Source organism: Octopus sinensis, linkage group LG24, assembly GCF_006345805.1.
Source record: "Octopus sinensis linkage group LG24, ASM634580v1, whole genome shotgun sequence".
In the NCBI taxonomy this organism is placed as follows: domain Eukaryota; kingdom Metazoa; phylum Mollusca; class Cephalopoda; order Octopoda; family Octopodidae; genus Octopus; species Octopus sinensis.
In genome coordinates, this window is record NC_043020.1 from 4048599 (window position 1) to 4062065 (window position 13467).

General features: G+C 39.8%; 1 protein-coding gene across 4 annotated transcripts in view; it reads left to right on the forward strand.

The window, feature by feature from the left end:
• The window catches only part of LOC115223888 (probable ATP-dependent RNA helicase DDX43), a 28949-nt gene extending 16624 nt beyond the window's left edge, over nucleotides 1–12325 (forward strand). For all 4 annotated transcript variants that reach the window (XM_029794603.2, XM_029794605.2, XM_029794604.2 and 1 more), the window contains 11 exons: nucleotides 1043–1153; nucleotides 2123–2264; nucleotides 3548–3648; nucleotides 4656–4743; nucleotides 6082–6141; nucleotides 6926–6996; nucleotides 8431–8496; nucleotides 9505–9612; nucleotides 11106–11180; nucleotides 11423–11510; nucleotides 12142–12325. In XM_029794603.2, coding sequence (XP_029650463.1) covers nucleotides 1043–1153; nucleotides 2123–2264; nucleotides 3548–3648; nucleotides 4656–4743; nucleotides 6082–6141; nucleotides 6926–6996; nucleotides 8431–8496; nucleotides 9505–9612; nucleotides 11106–11180; nucleotides 11423–11510; nucleotides 12142–12246 — 1015 coding nt within the window. In that variant the 3' untranslated portion in view covers nucleotides 12247–12325. The remainder of the gene's footprint in view (nucleotides 1–1042; nucleotides 1154–2122; nucleotides 2265–3547; nucleotides 3649–4655; nucleotides 4744–6081; nucleotides 6142–6925; nucleotides 6997–8430; nucleotides 8497–9504; nucleotides 9613–11105; nucleotides 11181–11422; nucleotides 11511–12141) is intronic.
• The last annotated feature ends 1142 nt before the right edge of the window (nucleotides 12326–13467 follow it).

The following is a 13467-nucleotide window of genomic DNA, read 5'->3' on the forward strand; positions in this document are numbered from 1 at the left end:
TTCTTGTTCTCTTCTGGCCATTATTATGTCTCATCAGCAACATGTTTATTGTTATTATTATTATTATTATCAGTAGCATTTATATTATTGTTAAAAGCTGTAACAAGTCTGCTTCCTCTTTCTCTCACTCAGTCCCTCAAATACTGGGTGAAGCTAAAGGCTCTGCCAACTTTAGAACCTACCCATTGTTGGACCATGAGGAAAATTCTGCTAACATGCCTCAAGGAGAGCCCCTATTTTAACAATGATGCCACGTCATTGCACATATAAATATTGACATCTCCAATTTGGAATGAGGTCTCAAACAGGAATTAATGCAATTAAGACAAGAAATGGACCAAAATGGTTTTGTTTTGTATAATATAAAATCCCAAACCCAAAATTCCAAATGTGCTGGGTCTTGGAGTACCAGATGTCAAAAGTCCCACCTGTAATTGGTTAATATTGTGCAGGTGTAAGTAAAGTGCTTTACTGTATCATATAGGGTCGGGTTTCCATGGTGTAGATATTCCCCACCTGGACAGGACGCTGGTCTGCCGCAGGATTAACTCCTTTTTGGCAGCTGAGTGAACTGAAGCAACATGAAGTGTTTTATACGAGAAACCTGGTCCAGGAATTGAAACCATAATCTTATGATCCTGAATCCAACATTCTAAGCTATGTGCCTCCACGTGGGAGGTGGGGGGCTGCCAGAATGTTTTGCCAGGCAAACAGGCTTGGCAACATTTCATCCATCTCTATACTCTGAGTTCCCGCTCTACTGAGGTTGATAAAATAAGTACCTGTTGAACTCTTGGGGGTCAATGTAACTGACTTGGTTCCCCCCATGCCTCACCCACCCAATTCTTGGTCTTGTGCCAAAATTTGAAATTAGTATGTGTTGTTGATTAAAGAAGCACCAGCTTTTGGGTTACAATCAAATAGTTTTATGTAACAAATATTTAGCTGGGATGGGGGGGGGTGCTGTGGTTACCCTAAATCTTTGAAGGCAACTTTCCTTTCTTTCTTTCTTACATTTTTCTTTCCTTCCATTGATGTGCAGGCCTCGCGAGCAACGAGGTGGCCCTACCGTGCTAATAGTTTGTCCGACAAGAGAACTGGCACTACAGATTGAAGAAGAAGTTAATAAGATTCGTTATAAGAACGTTTCTTGGTAAGCATGAGATTTTAATAGTAGTCATTTTGGTGTTAGGGTTTTATTCCTGTATCCCTTGAGGGCAGAAACTCTTGATGTACATGGAGTGGTGTGTTTTGGGTGACGAGTCATAGGAATAATTATTTTGATATGAGAATGTTGTTCCTGCACTTCCAAGAGCTGGAATTGTTGGTGTTAACATGTCTTGGACAGTATTAATACGTCTGGTGTTGCTTGGTGACCTACAAAGGTCATCGTTCATATAAGTTATTCTTAGCAAATGTCGGCATCTTTGCTGTCATGGGAACTGTTTGTAACTGAAGCAGTCTGTCGCACGACTCGAGGGTTGTTGTGTGACCCCTGATCAAACCACACACACAATCTGTTGGTCCAGATGTGCCATACCCTCCATCTGAGATCCAAGTGAAGTAATATTTCTGCTCATCTTGGACAACAAATGTTTCAATGGTTGGACATGTTTTCATGGCAGATTGTAAACAAATGACGGTTTGGGTTAATGGAGGAAGCTCTTTTCAATTTTCATGGCAATGTCAACACAGAAGACGGGTGTCTATGTACACGTGTAAGTACAACTGGCAGCTTACAAGTTTTCTGTCGACCAAGTCTACTCACAAGGCATTGGTCAGTCAGATTGATAACTATAGAAGATGCTTCCTCAAGGTGCTGCACTCAGGGACTGAACCTGGAATCACATGGGTGCAAAGCAAACGTCTTATCCATTCTGCCATGCTTACACCTAATCAATTAAAGGAATACCATGCATCAAGATCCTTATAATTGACCGCCTCTCCATCAGCAGAAATGGTCATCTGTAAATGATAACTTTTGAAAACCAAGGCATCTGTCAACTGAATCTATCCATGATGATACACACATCTACGTATATCTGTATTTCTTGTATTTCTCAAAAACTCAATTTTAAAATTCTAGAAACTACTCTGTAATTTTTCTTTTTCTTCTGACCAGTGTGTGTCTTTATGGTGGTGCAAGTCGGCGTCGCCAGATTGATGTGGTCAAGAAAGGCGTGGATATTGTTGTGGCCACACCTGGACGCTTGAACGATCTCGTCGATAGTAAAATTATCTCAGTGAAATACGTAACTTTCCTGGTAAGTGTTCCTCTGCTTCTTTTGGGTTTCACCAGCGTCAGACAGAAGATTGTCTCAAGTGTTTGTTTGATTCTCTGTTCTCCAGCTTCAAATGCTGCTGTGTTTTGTTTTACAAGACCAATCAAAGGTGGTGGCTTGATAGAACTGTTAGAGAATTGGCTCTTTGAATTCTGACACCAATTCCAGTGATGGTGATGGTGCCAAACTTTATCAGTCCTATTCAAGAACTTCTCTCTTATGCATCAGAGACTTGCATGCAGGGGCAGTGGTTAATTTTCTTTCAAAGAAATCCTACCCACATCTGCCTGTTGAGATGCAGGAAAAACATTGATCAGTAGAGATCCTACAGTGTTGTTTAACCCTAGGTATTTCAGCCATGACCACCTTGTTAGTTTTCTGGAGTAAAACTATATCTGTCTCTTTTATTTTAAATTGACATATCTATTTAGCTGCTGCTATTTCATGCAGGTTTAGGGACCTTGTTGACTAATTTTCACTAATGTTAATAAAATAACTTAAACAGCTATTAAAGTAATCCCTGCATAGTTACTTGATCTACAAGAAATAGCAGCCAAAAAGCTTTCAGATCATACACTATCTTAGTAAGGCAATGCAACATGACAATGTAGATACCTGAAAGTTGGTATGGTCACAGTTGGAGAGTCTTTGATTAAAGATATGTGTTTGTCAGGACTGAAGTAACACTTTGGATAGGGTATTTCTTAAGTACTACAGGGTACTGGGGTACTTTTGACTTCATTGTACTTAGCTTACTAGCAGATGCTTTTTCTTGTTAAAGCTGGTGGACCACTCAACAAAGGTACATTCTATGTTCAGCCATGTTTCTCTCCTCTTCAAATCTCTTCCAGTTGTCTTTTCCCTCTTAGGAAAATAACAAAATCCATTTGCAGTTAGACTGCAATTACGTCATGTGACTTACATCTAGAGTTTTCATTGGTTACTTTATACTTAGATTGACTTATGTACAGCTGGGTAGATATCATTTCTGTTGTTAACCAATCAGTTTTAATTGTCGCTTCCTTAGTCAACAAAGTGAAACGTGTACAACAGAGTTTGACCTTTGACCTACAAGCTAGTAGTTGTATTATTTGATGGCAGTGTCATTGTAATTTGTGACAGCCAGTGGCTAATTAAAACCTGTACCTTGCTGAATTCTCTTGTTTCTTGTTACCGGGTAATTAGGCTTTTAATTGATTGGTGAAATATTTCTCATTATGTTGACATGTTTGAACCCTTCTTAATTACTTCTCTTCGTTTAACAGGTCCTGGATGAAGCTGATAGGATGTTGGATCTTGGTTTTGAAGCTCAGATACGACTTTTCATGCTTGACATCCGACCTGACAGACAGACTGTCATGACCAGGTAAACCACAATGTGCTTTTAAAGTTATTTACTCTCATTAAACTTTTTTATCTTCTTTTGTAATGTTAAGCCAGATCAAATGACTACAGAGACATTTGTCCGAACCAGTTCATTTCATGTCCATTTTTCCATGCAGGTCTCAGTCACAGATCCTTCATTTGTCTAATAAAGGCTCTTTCACTAATGCACAATGATTGGGTGACAGTTGTGCTGTGTCCTCTCTCTGTTCTGTTCTACTGCTTCTACAATATCATCTGCTCTCCTCAACTCATTCTACTAAATTTATCTTGACCTTTATCTCCCATGAGATGGCTTGTATGCGAATATCTTATTTTTATTTTTACTTGAGTGAGCCTGAAGCTAGTGGGGCAGTGTCTGGCCTTCACAGACTCTCCTAGGCTGGTGAAGTTGATGGCATTAAAGGTCCTCTTAAAAACTTTGTAAAGTAAATGCTATGAAGAAAGATATGAACAGGAAGAGAATTGCAGAGTGCCAAAGTTCTGGGAAATAAGGATTGGGTATAGGGATCAGTGCATTACTTGGGCACTGAAAATGAGGTCACCAAAGGGTCCTTTTTCCCCTCTACACAACTCCTGCATCAAATTCTACAAGAAAATCTTAGTCCTATGTGATCAGTTGTGCCTTTTACTGTATATTGAGATATACACGCCATTGCTATGTGCTGGTATGGAAGATGGACAATAAATGAAGATGATGATGATGACCACTATAGTACACCAGTGTACTAATCTGCTTTATAACTACACCAAAATATATGATTCATTGCTATAGTGTTTTTATTATAACTACATCAATGTATGCTCACCATTGCTATATTTTGCTAAATAACTTCCTATATGCACACACACACACACATGGAGACTTCAGTCAACTGGACTTTTGTCAGGTAAATGGTATCAAAAGTTAAAACAATCAACAGGTAACTTCAACTTTTAGCATTTGAAATCCACCAAAATACTCTCTCTCTCTCTCTCTCTCTCTCACAGTGCAACATGGCCAGCTGATGTTCAGGAACTTGCTGACCGTTACATGAAGGATCCAATAAAGATAAACATTGGCAGTCTTGAACTAACAGTAAGGACACCCCCCCCTTTTTTTTTTGTATGTGTATGTTATATATATATATATATATATGCACATACATACATGTAAATACATTTGTTTGTTTACTGCATGTGGTTTCCTTGCTACCATGGGCTAAATGAATTTACAGCCATCTTCCCTCCCTGTTGGCTAATGCTTATTTGCATTTCAAGTGAAGGAGTTTCTTTCCTACTTGTCTTCGCTTTCAAAGACAAACATTGCTTCCCTGGGCCAGTTGGTGCCTTCTATTGCTCTAGACCAACCATTGTCTTTTGAATGAACAGACACTGTGCAGAAGACTACCTCATGTACATAGACAGGTGTTCAAATGTTTACAGCATTGCCAACTTTCTCTCCCAGCAAATTACCTGAGAGTCATGGAAGCATTTAAACACACATGTTTATGTATGTAAGGTGGGCTTCTGACAGTGGTCAGCCCAGAGCAATGGTGAGTGATTTCTACTTGCCACTTATCCTTTGGTACTTCTTTCTGGTTAGTTTTGTAAGAAAAATAAAATGAAACCAACCACCTTTTTTGACTAAATTGTGACTAATATGTAAAACTCCTGGGGCTCAAGACAGCCCTAAGTCTAAGGTACAGAATTGAAGATCTTCCCTAATTACAAATGTTTCCGAGATAATCACTTGGCAACGAGCTTCTGTGTGGTGGTGGGGTACGTGCTTATTAGTGAACAAAAATTATTTTAATTACATTATGTCACAGTTAACTTTTTTTTTTTTACACATAACCAATATTGACCTTTCATGACCTCCAAGATCAATTAAATACCAAAGTAATGGGATGGATTTGCAGGTGGTGGCGCAAGCATTTCAGCAGCCCACTGATACAAACATTTCTCGATGACCCTGGGGTCAGCATGTCTTGTTCATTAATTGACTGATAATTATAATCTACCCCTAAATATTAAAGAAAGGGCTGACACTCTCTCTCTTGGTCAGATCAGCTGATTGTTCCCTGCCTTTGGATGACTTCCTGGCAAGATAAGCGGTCAGTGTCCAGTTGTTCTCTTTGCTGTCTTGCATTGTTTACACAATCCAATGCCATTGAAGTATTCTTTCCCAATTTTGTTTCTGTCGCTTTTATTGCAAATGCCAGACTTAGATGGGGGACATTGGTTCAATGACTGAACCTGCTACTGCAGGACTGAGAAATTAATCTTGGGCAAATAAAATAATTGAAACAGCTTCTAAGAAAATGGTGTGACCGTTATCTGTTTATGATGAATGTGTGGGGGTCAGCATGCCTGTCCTTCCTTTTCTGTCTTTAATTAATGCCTATGATATTTACTCGTCTCTGTCTTTACACAGGCTGTTCATACAGTAGAACAAAGGGTGGAGATTATTGAAGAATACAACAAGAAAGACAGGGTAAGTGGTGAAGCGAATTTCAATTAGAATTACCATTTTTTATTGTCATTTTAATTCTTAAGCTTTTCATTTAACTGTTGAGTGATTTGTCAGGATAAGCCTAAATGGCTAAAAGCTGTAATTAGGTCATGTGGCACGTATACAGATCCTCAAGGCTGACCACAAGCCCTGGTCAAACAAACATTCCATCCATGACCATCCTGTCTTTTCAGAAATATTTTCACTTGTCCTTCATGAATTTTAAAGACAAAAGGCTGTGCTGTGAGGAATTTGGTTTCTATTTCTACCAGTCCAAACAACCACAGAGGGGTTCCTCATTGACACCACTTCATTTGCTCTATTTACAACAGTTTTTCTCTCTTTTGGAGGTTTAAATATGTTCCATTCTTGTACCACTAATCAATTCAGATAACTATATTACTAATTGGTTGTTTTGTCTTAATTTGAGCAGCTGATGTTATTCTTCATTAAATGCTTTCAATCAAATAACTTACCAACTGAGCACTGGGCTTGGTTGATTTTTTTTTTCCCTCTTTTAAAAATTTGCCGGCCTTGTGCCGAAATTCTGAAATCCTCATCATTCCATAAGGTGGCATAAATTAGAAACCATAATTATTTGTGGTGATTATGAAGAATAGCTAATTGGAGTATACAAGCTGCTAACACCAGTGAGAAAGGCATAAGACCACCACTGCCTCTGTTTCTTCCTAACAGATATGAATGTCACTGAAACACATCAGCCAAATTCCTTATTTATTAGAATTTTAATATTTTGTCTTTTTAGCTTTTTAACTTTATTTTTGAAGAAATAACCGTGGACGACAAAGTGATTGTGTTTGTTGGCAGGAAAGTGACGTAAGTACTGGGTTTGTTATTTCTTATGAAATCTTTGTATGTTTTTGGTTTTGTTGGACACAGTGTTGCGTTAGCCTCAGGTCAGGCCTAATGCAGCCAACCTTAATGGTTTAAGATGTTCTTGCCATCATTTAGGCCTAAGTGCATCTGTGACTACCTTATCCAGAGTATCCCCTTTTTCCCTTTTTTAAAGATGGTGTGATTTGAGAGAGATTTGGTAGCTATTTCTAGTAGGTTGTCACTACTTAGTTTTGTTATAGTATTATAACGATCTTGACTGTTATCTACCGTGTATCAAGAACTACATGATTGGAGGGAGATTTGGCTGCTACTGCTAGCACCCAAAGCCTAACTAGGAAGTCTCAATACTTTGTGATGAGACTTCCTAGTTAGTTCATTAATATTTCAGTTAATCCTGATGATACTTGGCCTCAACATCTGGGAAGGCTGTAATTCTGGTGAAGAGAGAAAAACGAGTCGGGGTGGAAGTCTGGTTGAGATCCTTGGACCAGACTGAATTCTGGGAAGGGTACATTGTGTGGACATCTACTAAAGAAGCCTAAAAAAGAAACACACACACACACACACATACCTGGTGTAATCGGCCCCGTGTCGGTGGCACGTAAAAGCACCATCCGTTCGTGGCCATTTAGCAGCTCTGTCTGGCCCCGTGTCGGTGGCACGTAAAAGCACCATCCGTCCGTGTCCGTTGCCAGCCTCGGCTGGCCCCCGTGCCGGTGACACGTAAAAGCACCGTCCGCTCGTGGCCGTTTGCCAGCTCTGTCTGGCAACCGTGTCGGTGGCACGTAAAAGCACCCACTACACTCGCGTCCGTTGCCAGCCTCGGCTGGCCCCCGTGCCGGTGACACGTAAAAGCACCGTCCGCTCGTGGCCGTTTGCCAGCTCTGTCTGGCAACCGTGTCGGTGGCACGTAAAAGCACCATCCGTTTGCATCTGTTGCCAGCCTCGGCTGGCCCCCGTGCCGGTGACACGTAAAAGCACCATCCGTTCGTGGCCGGTTGCCAGCTCTGTCTGGCCCCGTGTCGGTGGCACGTAAAAGCACCATCCGTTCGTGTCCGTTGCCAGCATCGCCTGGCCCCGAGCCGGTGACACGTAAAAGCACCGTCCGTTCGTGGCCGTTCACCAGCTCTGTCTGGCACCTGTGCAGGTGGCATGTAAAAGACACCCACTACAATCGCGGAGTGGTTGGCGTTAGGAAGGGCATCCAGCTGTAGAAACACTGCCAGATCTGACTGGGCCTGACGAAGCCTTCCAGCTTCACAGACCCCAGTTGACCCGTCCAACCCATGCTAGCATGGAAAACGGACGCTAAACGATGATGATGATGATGATGATGATGAATTTATCAGATGTTATTGATTTCCAATTAATATTTCTCATTGATTAGTAATTAATGTTCGACTTTCTTTCTAGGGCTGATGATATCGCCAGTGATTTGGCTATTGAAGGAATAAATTGTCGCTGTATCCATGGAGATCGGTATGTAATTTCGTGTGCGCTATTCTGTTTTGTTTTCTTGCAGAATTTTCTAAAACTTTTTTGTATTCTTGTGATTATTTTATTATTAACCTGTGTTTTATTTTTTATATTTTTTTGTTAATGTTGGACAAAATGTCCTTTGGTGTTTATGTTCTGGGGTCAGATTTGCCTTTTGTTCTTTTTGGGGACATCATCTCAATTGACTGTGGTGGATTTAATTATAATGAATATCAAAACAGACATTAATATAGCCTGGAAGGAATTATTATTATTGAGGGCAGTGAGCTGGCAGAGTGGTTAGCACGCTGGGCAAGATGCTTAGCAGCCTTTCATCCATCTTTACATTCTGAGTTCAAATTCTGCTGAGGTCGACTTTGCCTTTCATCCTTTTGGTATTGATAAATACCAGTGAAACACTGGGGAAGGAGGGTGTGATGTAATCCCCTTCACAAAAAAAATTTTCAGACCTTGTACCTTTAATAGAAAGGATTATTATCCTGTGGAGGGATGGCCATCTTTAGCTGTCTTTTTACTTGTGGGTGTTTGGTCTTGGCTTGTATTAAATACTTTATTTTCTCTCTCAGTAGTAGTCTTGGTGATTACGGTCTCAATTATGGATTTTGCTGCAATTTAACACCTATCTGTTATTCAAGTACCAAATTGGTATTAGATTCAATACCTTGTGGTATTTGATTCAACTATCTGCACTTAGTTCAAATGTTGCCAAGATCAACTTTGCCTTTCATCTTTTTAGGGTTAAAAAGCCATGTACCAGTCATGTATTGAGGGTCAGTTCATCTCTTTGCTTACCATCTGTCAGTCAGTTGTCTGTTTCTGGAAGAAACTGGGTTATGTTCACAACTGGAGAAGGATTGGGGGGGGGGTCCTTTCAGGTTTAAAAATGTCCAAGACCAGCCACACATGATAATAGTTGGGGCCCATGGTGTAAACATTTTTATGTGTGTTGAATTGTTTGTTATTGTGATGATGGTTGTATTTGTTGTGCAGGGAGCAGGCTGACCGGGAGCAATGTATGAAAGAGATGAAGTCTGGGGAGTGTCGAATACTCATTGCTACAGATGTTGCATCGAGAGGACTTGACGTCAAAGATATTACGTATGTTTTGTTTCTGTTTTGTTCTATTTCTCTCTCTCTCTCTCTCTCTCCCCCTCCTTTCTTTCACCAAGGAAGAATTAATGGATTCCTTTTACATTCATTAATGTCTATTCAAAAGTTTGATCCCCTGAAGTGACTGAGTATTCCAACAACATGTGCTGTTAACAAATTTCCTATCCAGAATCAGCATTCACAGTTGGACCATTTCAAATTCTTTTGAGTCGACTTCCATACAGTATCTTTTCCAAACTTTGGCTGTACTTGAGGCTGTGGTGAAGATACTTGCTCAACGGGTCACTCACTGGGATGGAACCATGAACCTCCTCATTGTGAAGTGAATTTTTTAAACCTTACAACTTTGCTGTGTCTGACAGATAAGTAAATGGCTGAAGTCAGATGTTCCAGTCTTGACCATCGCTTCTATTTCCTTAGGCACTATATCTGGAATGATAGTATCCACTGGTCACCTTCAAAAGTAATAGTAATTTGAGGGAGGTTGGATTGCTAGTTCTAGGGTGGAAGAGTCACTACAGATTTCCTCATTGAGTGACTATATCCGGCAGATGAAGTTGATGGTTGGTATTATCCCATTGATGAGTCTCTGGCAATAATGCAGGAGAGGCCTGACAGTGTCGCCACCTCCAGCCTACAACATACTGTCAGTGGTTGGCTGCTTTTAACATCCATTTTTCCATGAGTCAGATGGAATTTGTTAAACACGAGTGTCAGCCAAGGATCCTTGCCATCAACTCTCACCATGGCTGGACATGTTTTCGCAGAAGAATGCAAATAAAGGTCACAATTGAGCAATTATTTTCTCATGTTGCAGTTTTGAGTTCAATTTTGACTGGAAGCAGTCAGACCCTGGTGATCTCCACAAGTCCAAGAACTCTAGATTATCAAGACATTTTGGATAGTGTTTGCTATTGGTTTCAGTAACTAGGCTTTGACCATGCTGGAGCACATCTTATAGAGGTTTTAGTGTCAATTATATCAACCACAATGCTCTGTCTGGAATGATACTTATTTTTAATGAACTGCAGAGGAAGATAAAAGACTGAGTCAACTGGGAGTAAAGAGGAATCAAGAGATGGATTGCAATACCAAAAGGTATTTCTATTTGCTGATCTGGCCTGCTTCCATGCATCTTCTGTCTCCCGTCAGACTTGAGATTAGAGTACAAGTCCATTTCTCAAAGTACAGAGAGTGAGATTGAACCTAGAACTATCTTCTAAGGAAGCAAACTTGTGAACCACTGAGGCAGAGATTTTAATTAGTCAGCTATCATCACTTCACCTCTACCCTTCCCTCCCTCCTAATTAAACCCTATTTTTCTAACAATTCTACTTTCACTGCTGCTGCTACTTCCTCCTCCTAGACTCCTCCGGCCCTTCTTTACATTCTCCTCCATCTCGACCTTCTGCTGCTGGACCCTGTCCACCTCATCAGATTTTTGTTGCTCTGATTGACCGTTGTTCCTCATTCTTTTCCAGTTATGTCTTCAACTATGACTTCCCCAGGAATATAGAAGAATATGTCCATCGTATTGGACGAACTGGCCGAGCTGGGTAAGTGACCATTGCTACTGCCACGGCTGTTGTCTGCAAGATCCTCTCTGCAAACATAGCGTGAGTTGTGCCAGATGAGGTGGGTTAGACATTAGATGCTAGGAGGGACAGTTCAATTATGTTTTTAACGATTTGTAATATTGATAAAGTTGTCTAATTAGTATTTAACCAGAATAATGGGGAAACTATTTTAAATTGATGTTTTGTGAATTAAAATATATTTTTCTTTGAAATTTTTCTAGTAAAACTGGAATTGCTCTGTCTTTGATGACATACAGCGATGGAGGATCAGCTCAACCTCTCATCAACATCTTGCTGGAAGCTAATCAGGTTTGTTGCCCTTTTTATATGGATCTTCATTCCAGACTTTTCCACAAAATGACTGCAGACGTAATTAAGAGGTTGTCTTGGAAACCACAAACTTCTGGGTTTGGCCAGTTGTGCAACATCTTGGGTAGATATCTTCTACTAGAATACAGAGCTGAGCAATTCATTGTAAGTGAATTTGGTGGCCAAAAGCTGCACGACCCGATTGTGTGTGGGATTTTTATTTTGGTCAAGTCAGTTGCCAGCTATTCTGGAGTTTTGCCTCTATGTCCACAGGATTTTGTTTGTGTGTTTGTATTCATATGATTCTGTAATTTGGTACGTATTTTATCAGTCTTAATTTTGATAAATTGCTGGGGTGGATTAGATTGACTGAGATCCTTTAAGATGGTGTCCCAATTAATTCAGTGTCTAAAAGTAATAAAAAAAAAAAAAGGATTATGCAACATCTCCTGGTACCAAACAAGGGAACAAAATGAGTGTAGTCACTCATTTTGTTACAGAAATAGCAGTCAAATGGCTCTATCCAATCTTTAAAAAGACAGGTTAAAGTGGATAATAAAGCCTCAAGAATTGGGTCTTTGATCATAGCTTGACTTGACGATGTCACTGTTTCTGCTTTCCATTGTTTCAGGTGATTCCTGATGAACTGTACAGTTTGGCCGAACGCAATGCTCGGTACCAGCAACAGAATCGAGGATGGAGAGGGAAGTTCCGGAATCGTTATGGACGGAATTGACAAGCTTGTTGTCCCCAAACTGTCAACATGAACTTTCTTTTTTAATGTATATAAATCTATAAAAATGCATTTATAACTGTTGGTGTATATTGTTTATTGAATGTTTTGCCTTATAATTGGTTACTAACTCTAAGGCCAGATTCTGGTCAGGGTTTTCAGTTACCCAGATTTAAACTTTTTATTGTTTTGGATGAATTGAAACTGATGGAAAGCAATTGGTGTCTGATTTGAGTTCTCCATTATATAGTTCAGTTCTGTTCTTAAATTAGTGTTTATAATATTTATTATTTACCAAATTACTAGTTGTGTGGTACTACAATAGTAGGAGACATCAGAGCTAAATAACACATTGTGTCGGGGAGAATGAAACGGCAGAGAGTCTGGAACAGCCGGCCTTTTCTAGCAGGATGTCAATTAATTTGTTCACTCAGCAAACAAGAGTCCTCTGGATTGCTCTTTTGCACTTCTCCATCACAAATTGTTGTTGGCATTTGATGTCACCAGTATCACCCAGTTTAATTTTACTGCTTTAAACCCCTTCATCCTATGTTACTATTTAAACCAGCCATATCTAGTCCAAATATTTTATCTTCGTAACTGAATGGATCTGGCTTCTCACACCTGCTCTACAATGTCATTCTAAAGATAGACCTCGATAGAGTAATCTGAATGCTAAAGGATTAAACATCTAATCCACCTTAATCCTATGGTACTGTTTTAAACACCAAACCTACCTTAATGCTTTAAAGATCCACTTCAATCCATATTGACCAACGATTTCAATTATCTTAGCATCTAGAAGTTAGGGGAAGAAATTATCAATTCTTCTCTGATCACCTCCAGTTTTCTGATAAAATATTTGGACTTTCTGCTGGTTTGAGATGATGTTGCATTGATTATTATTAGTTTTATTATATTTTGTAATGTTTTTCTAAATATCGGTTGTTTGTTGGTGGACAAACACCAAATTCTGTGATGAATACAATTAAGATTCGTTTCATCTGATGTCTCTAAAGTGGATCATATGTATCTGTATGTTGCAGCAGCCCCTTTCTGTGGAGCAGCTGATCTTCATCATTTAATGTCCTCCTTCCAGACCAGCATGGATCAGATGCATTGATAGGAAGTTGTGAGTCAGAAGACTACACCAAACTCTGCCGTCTTCTATGGTTGGATGCTCTCTCTCTCTCTCTCTCCTGATCCCCACTGGACATTCTTCCT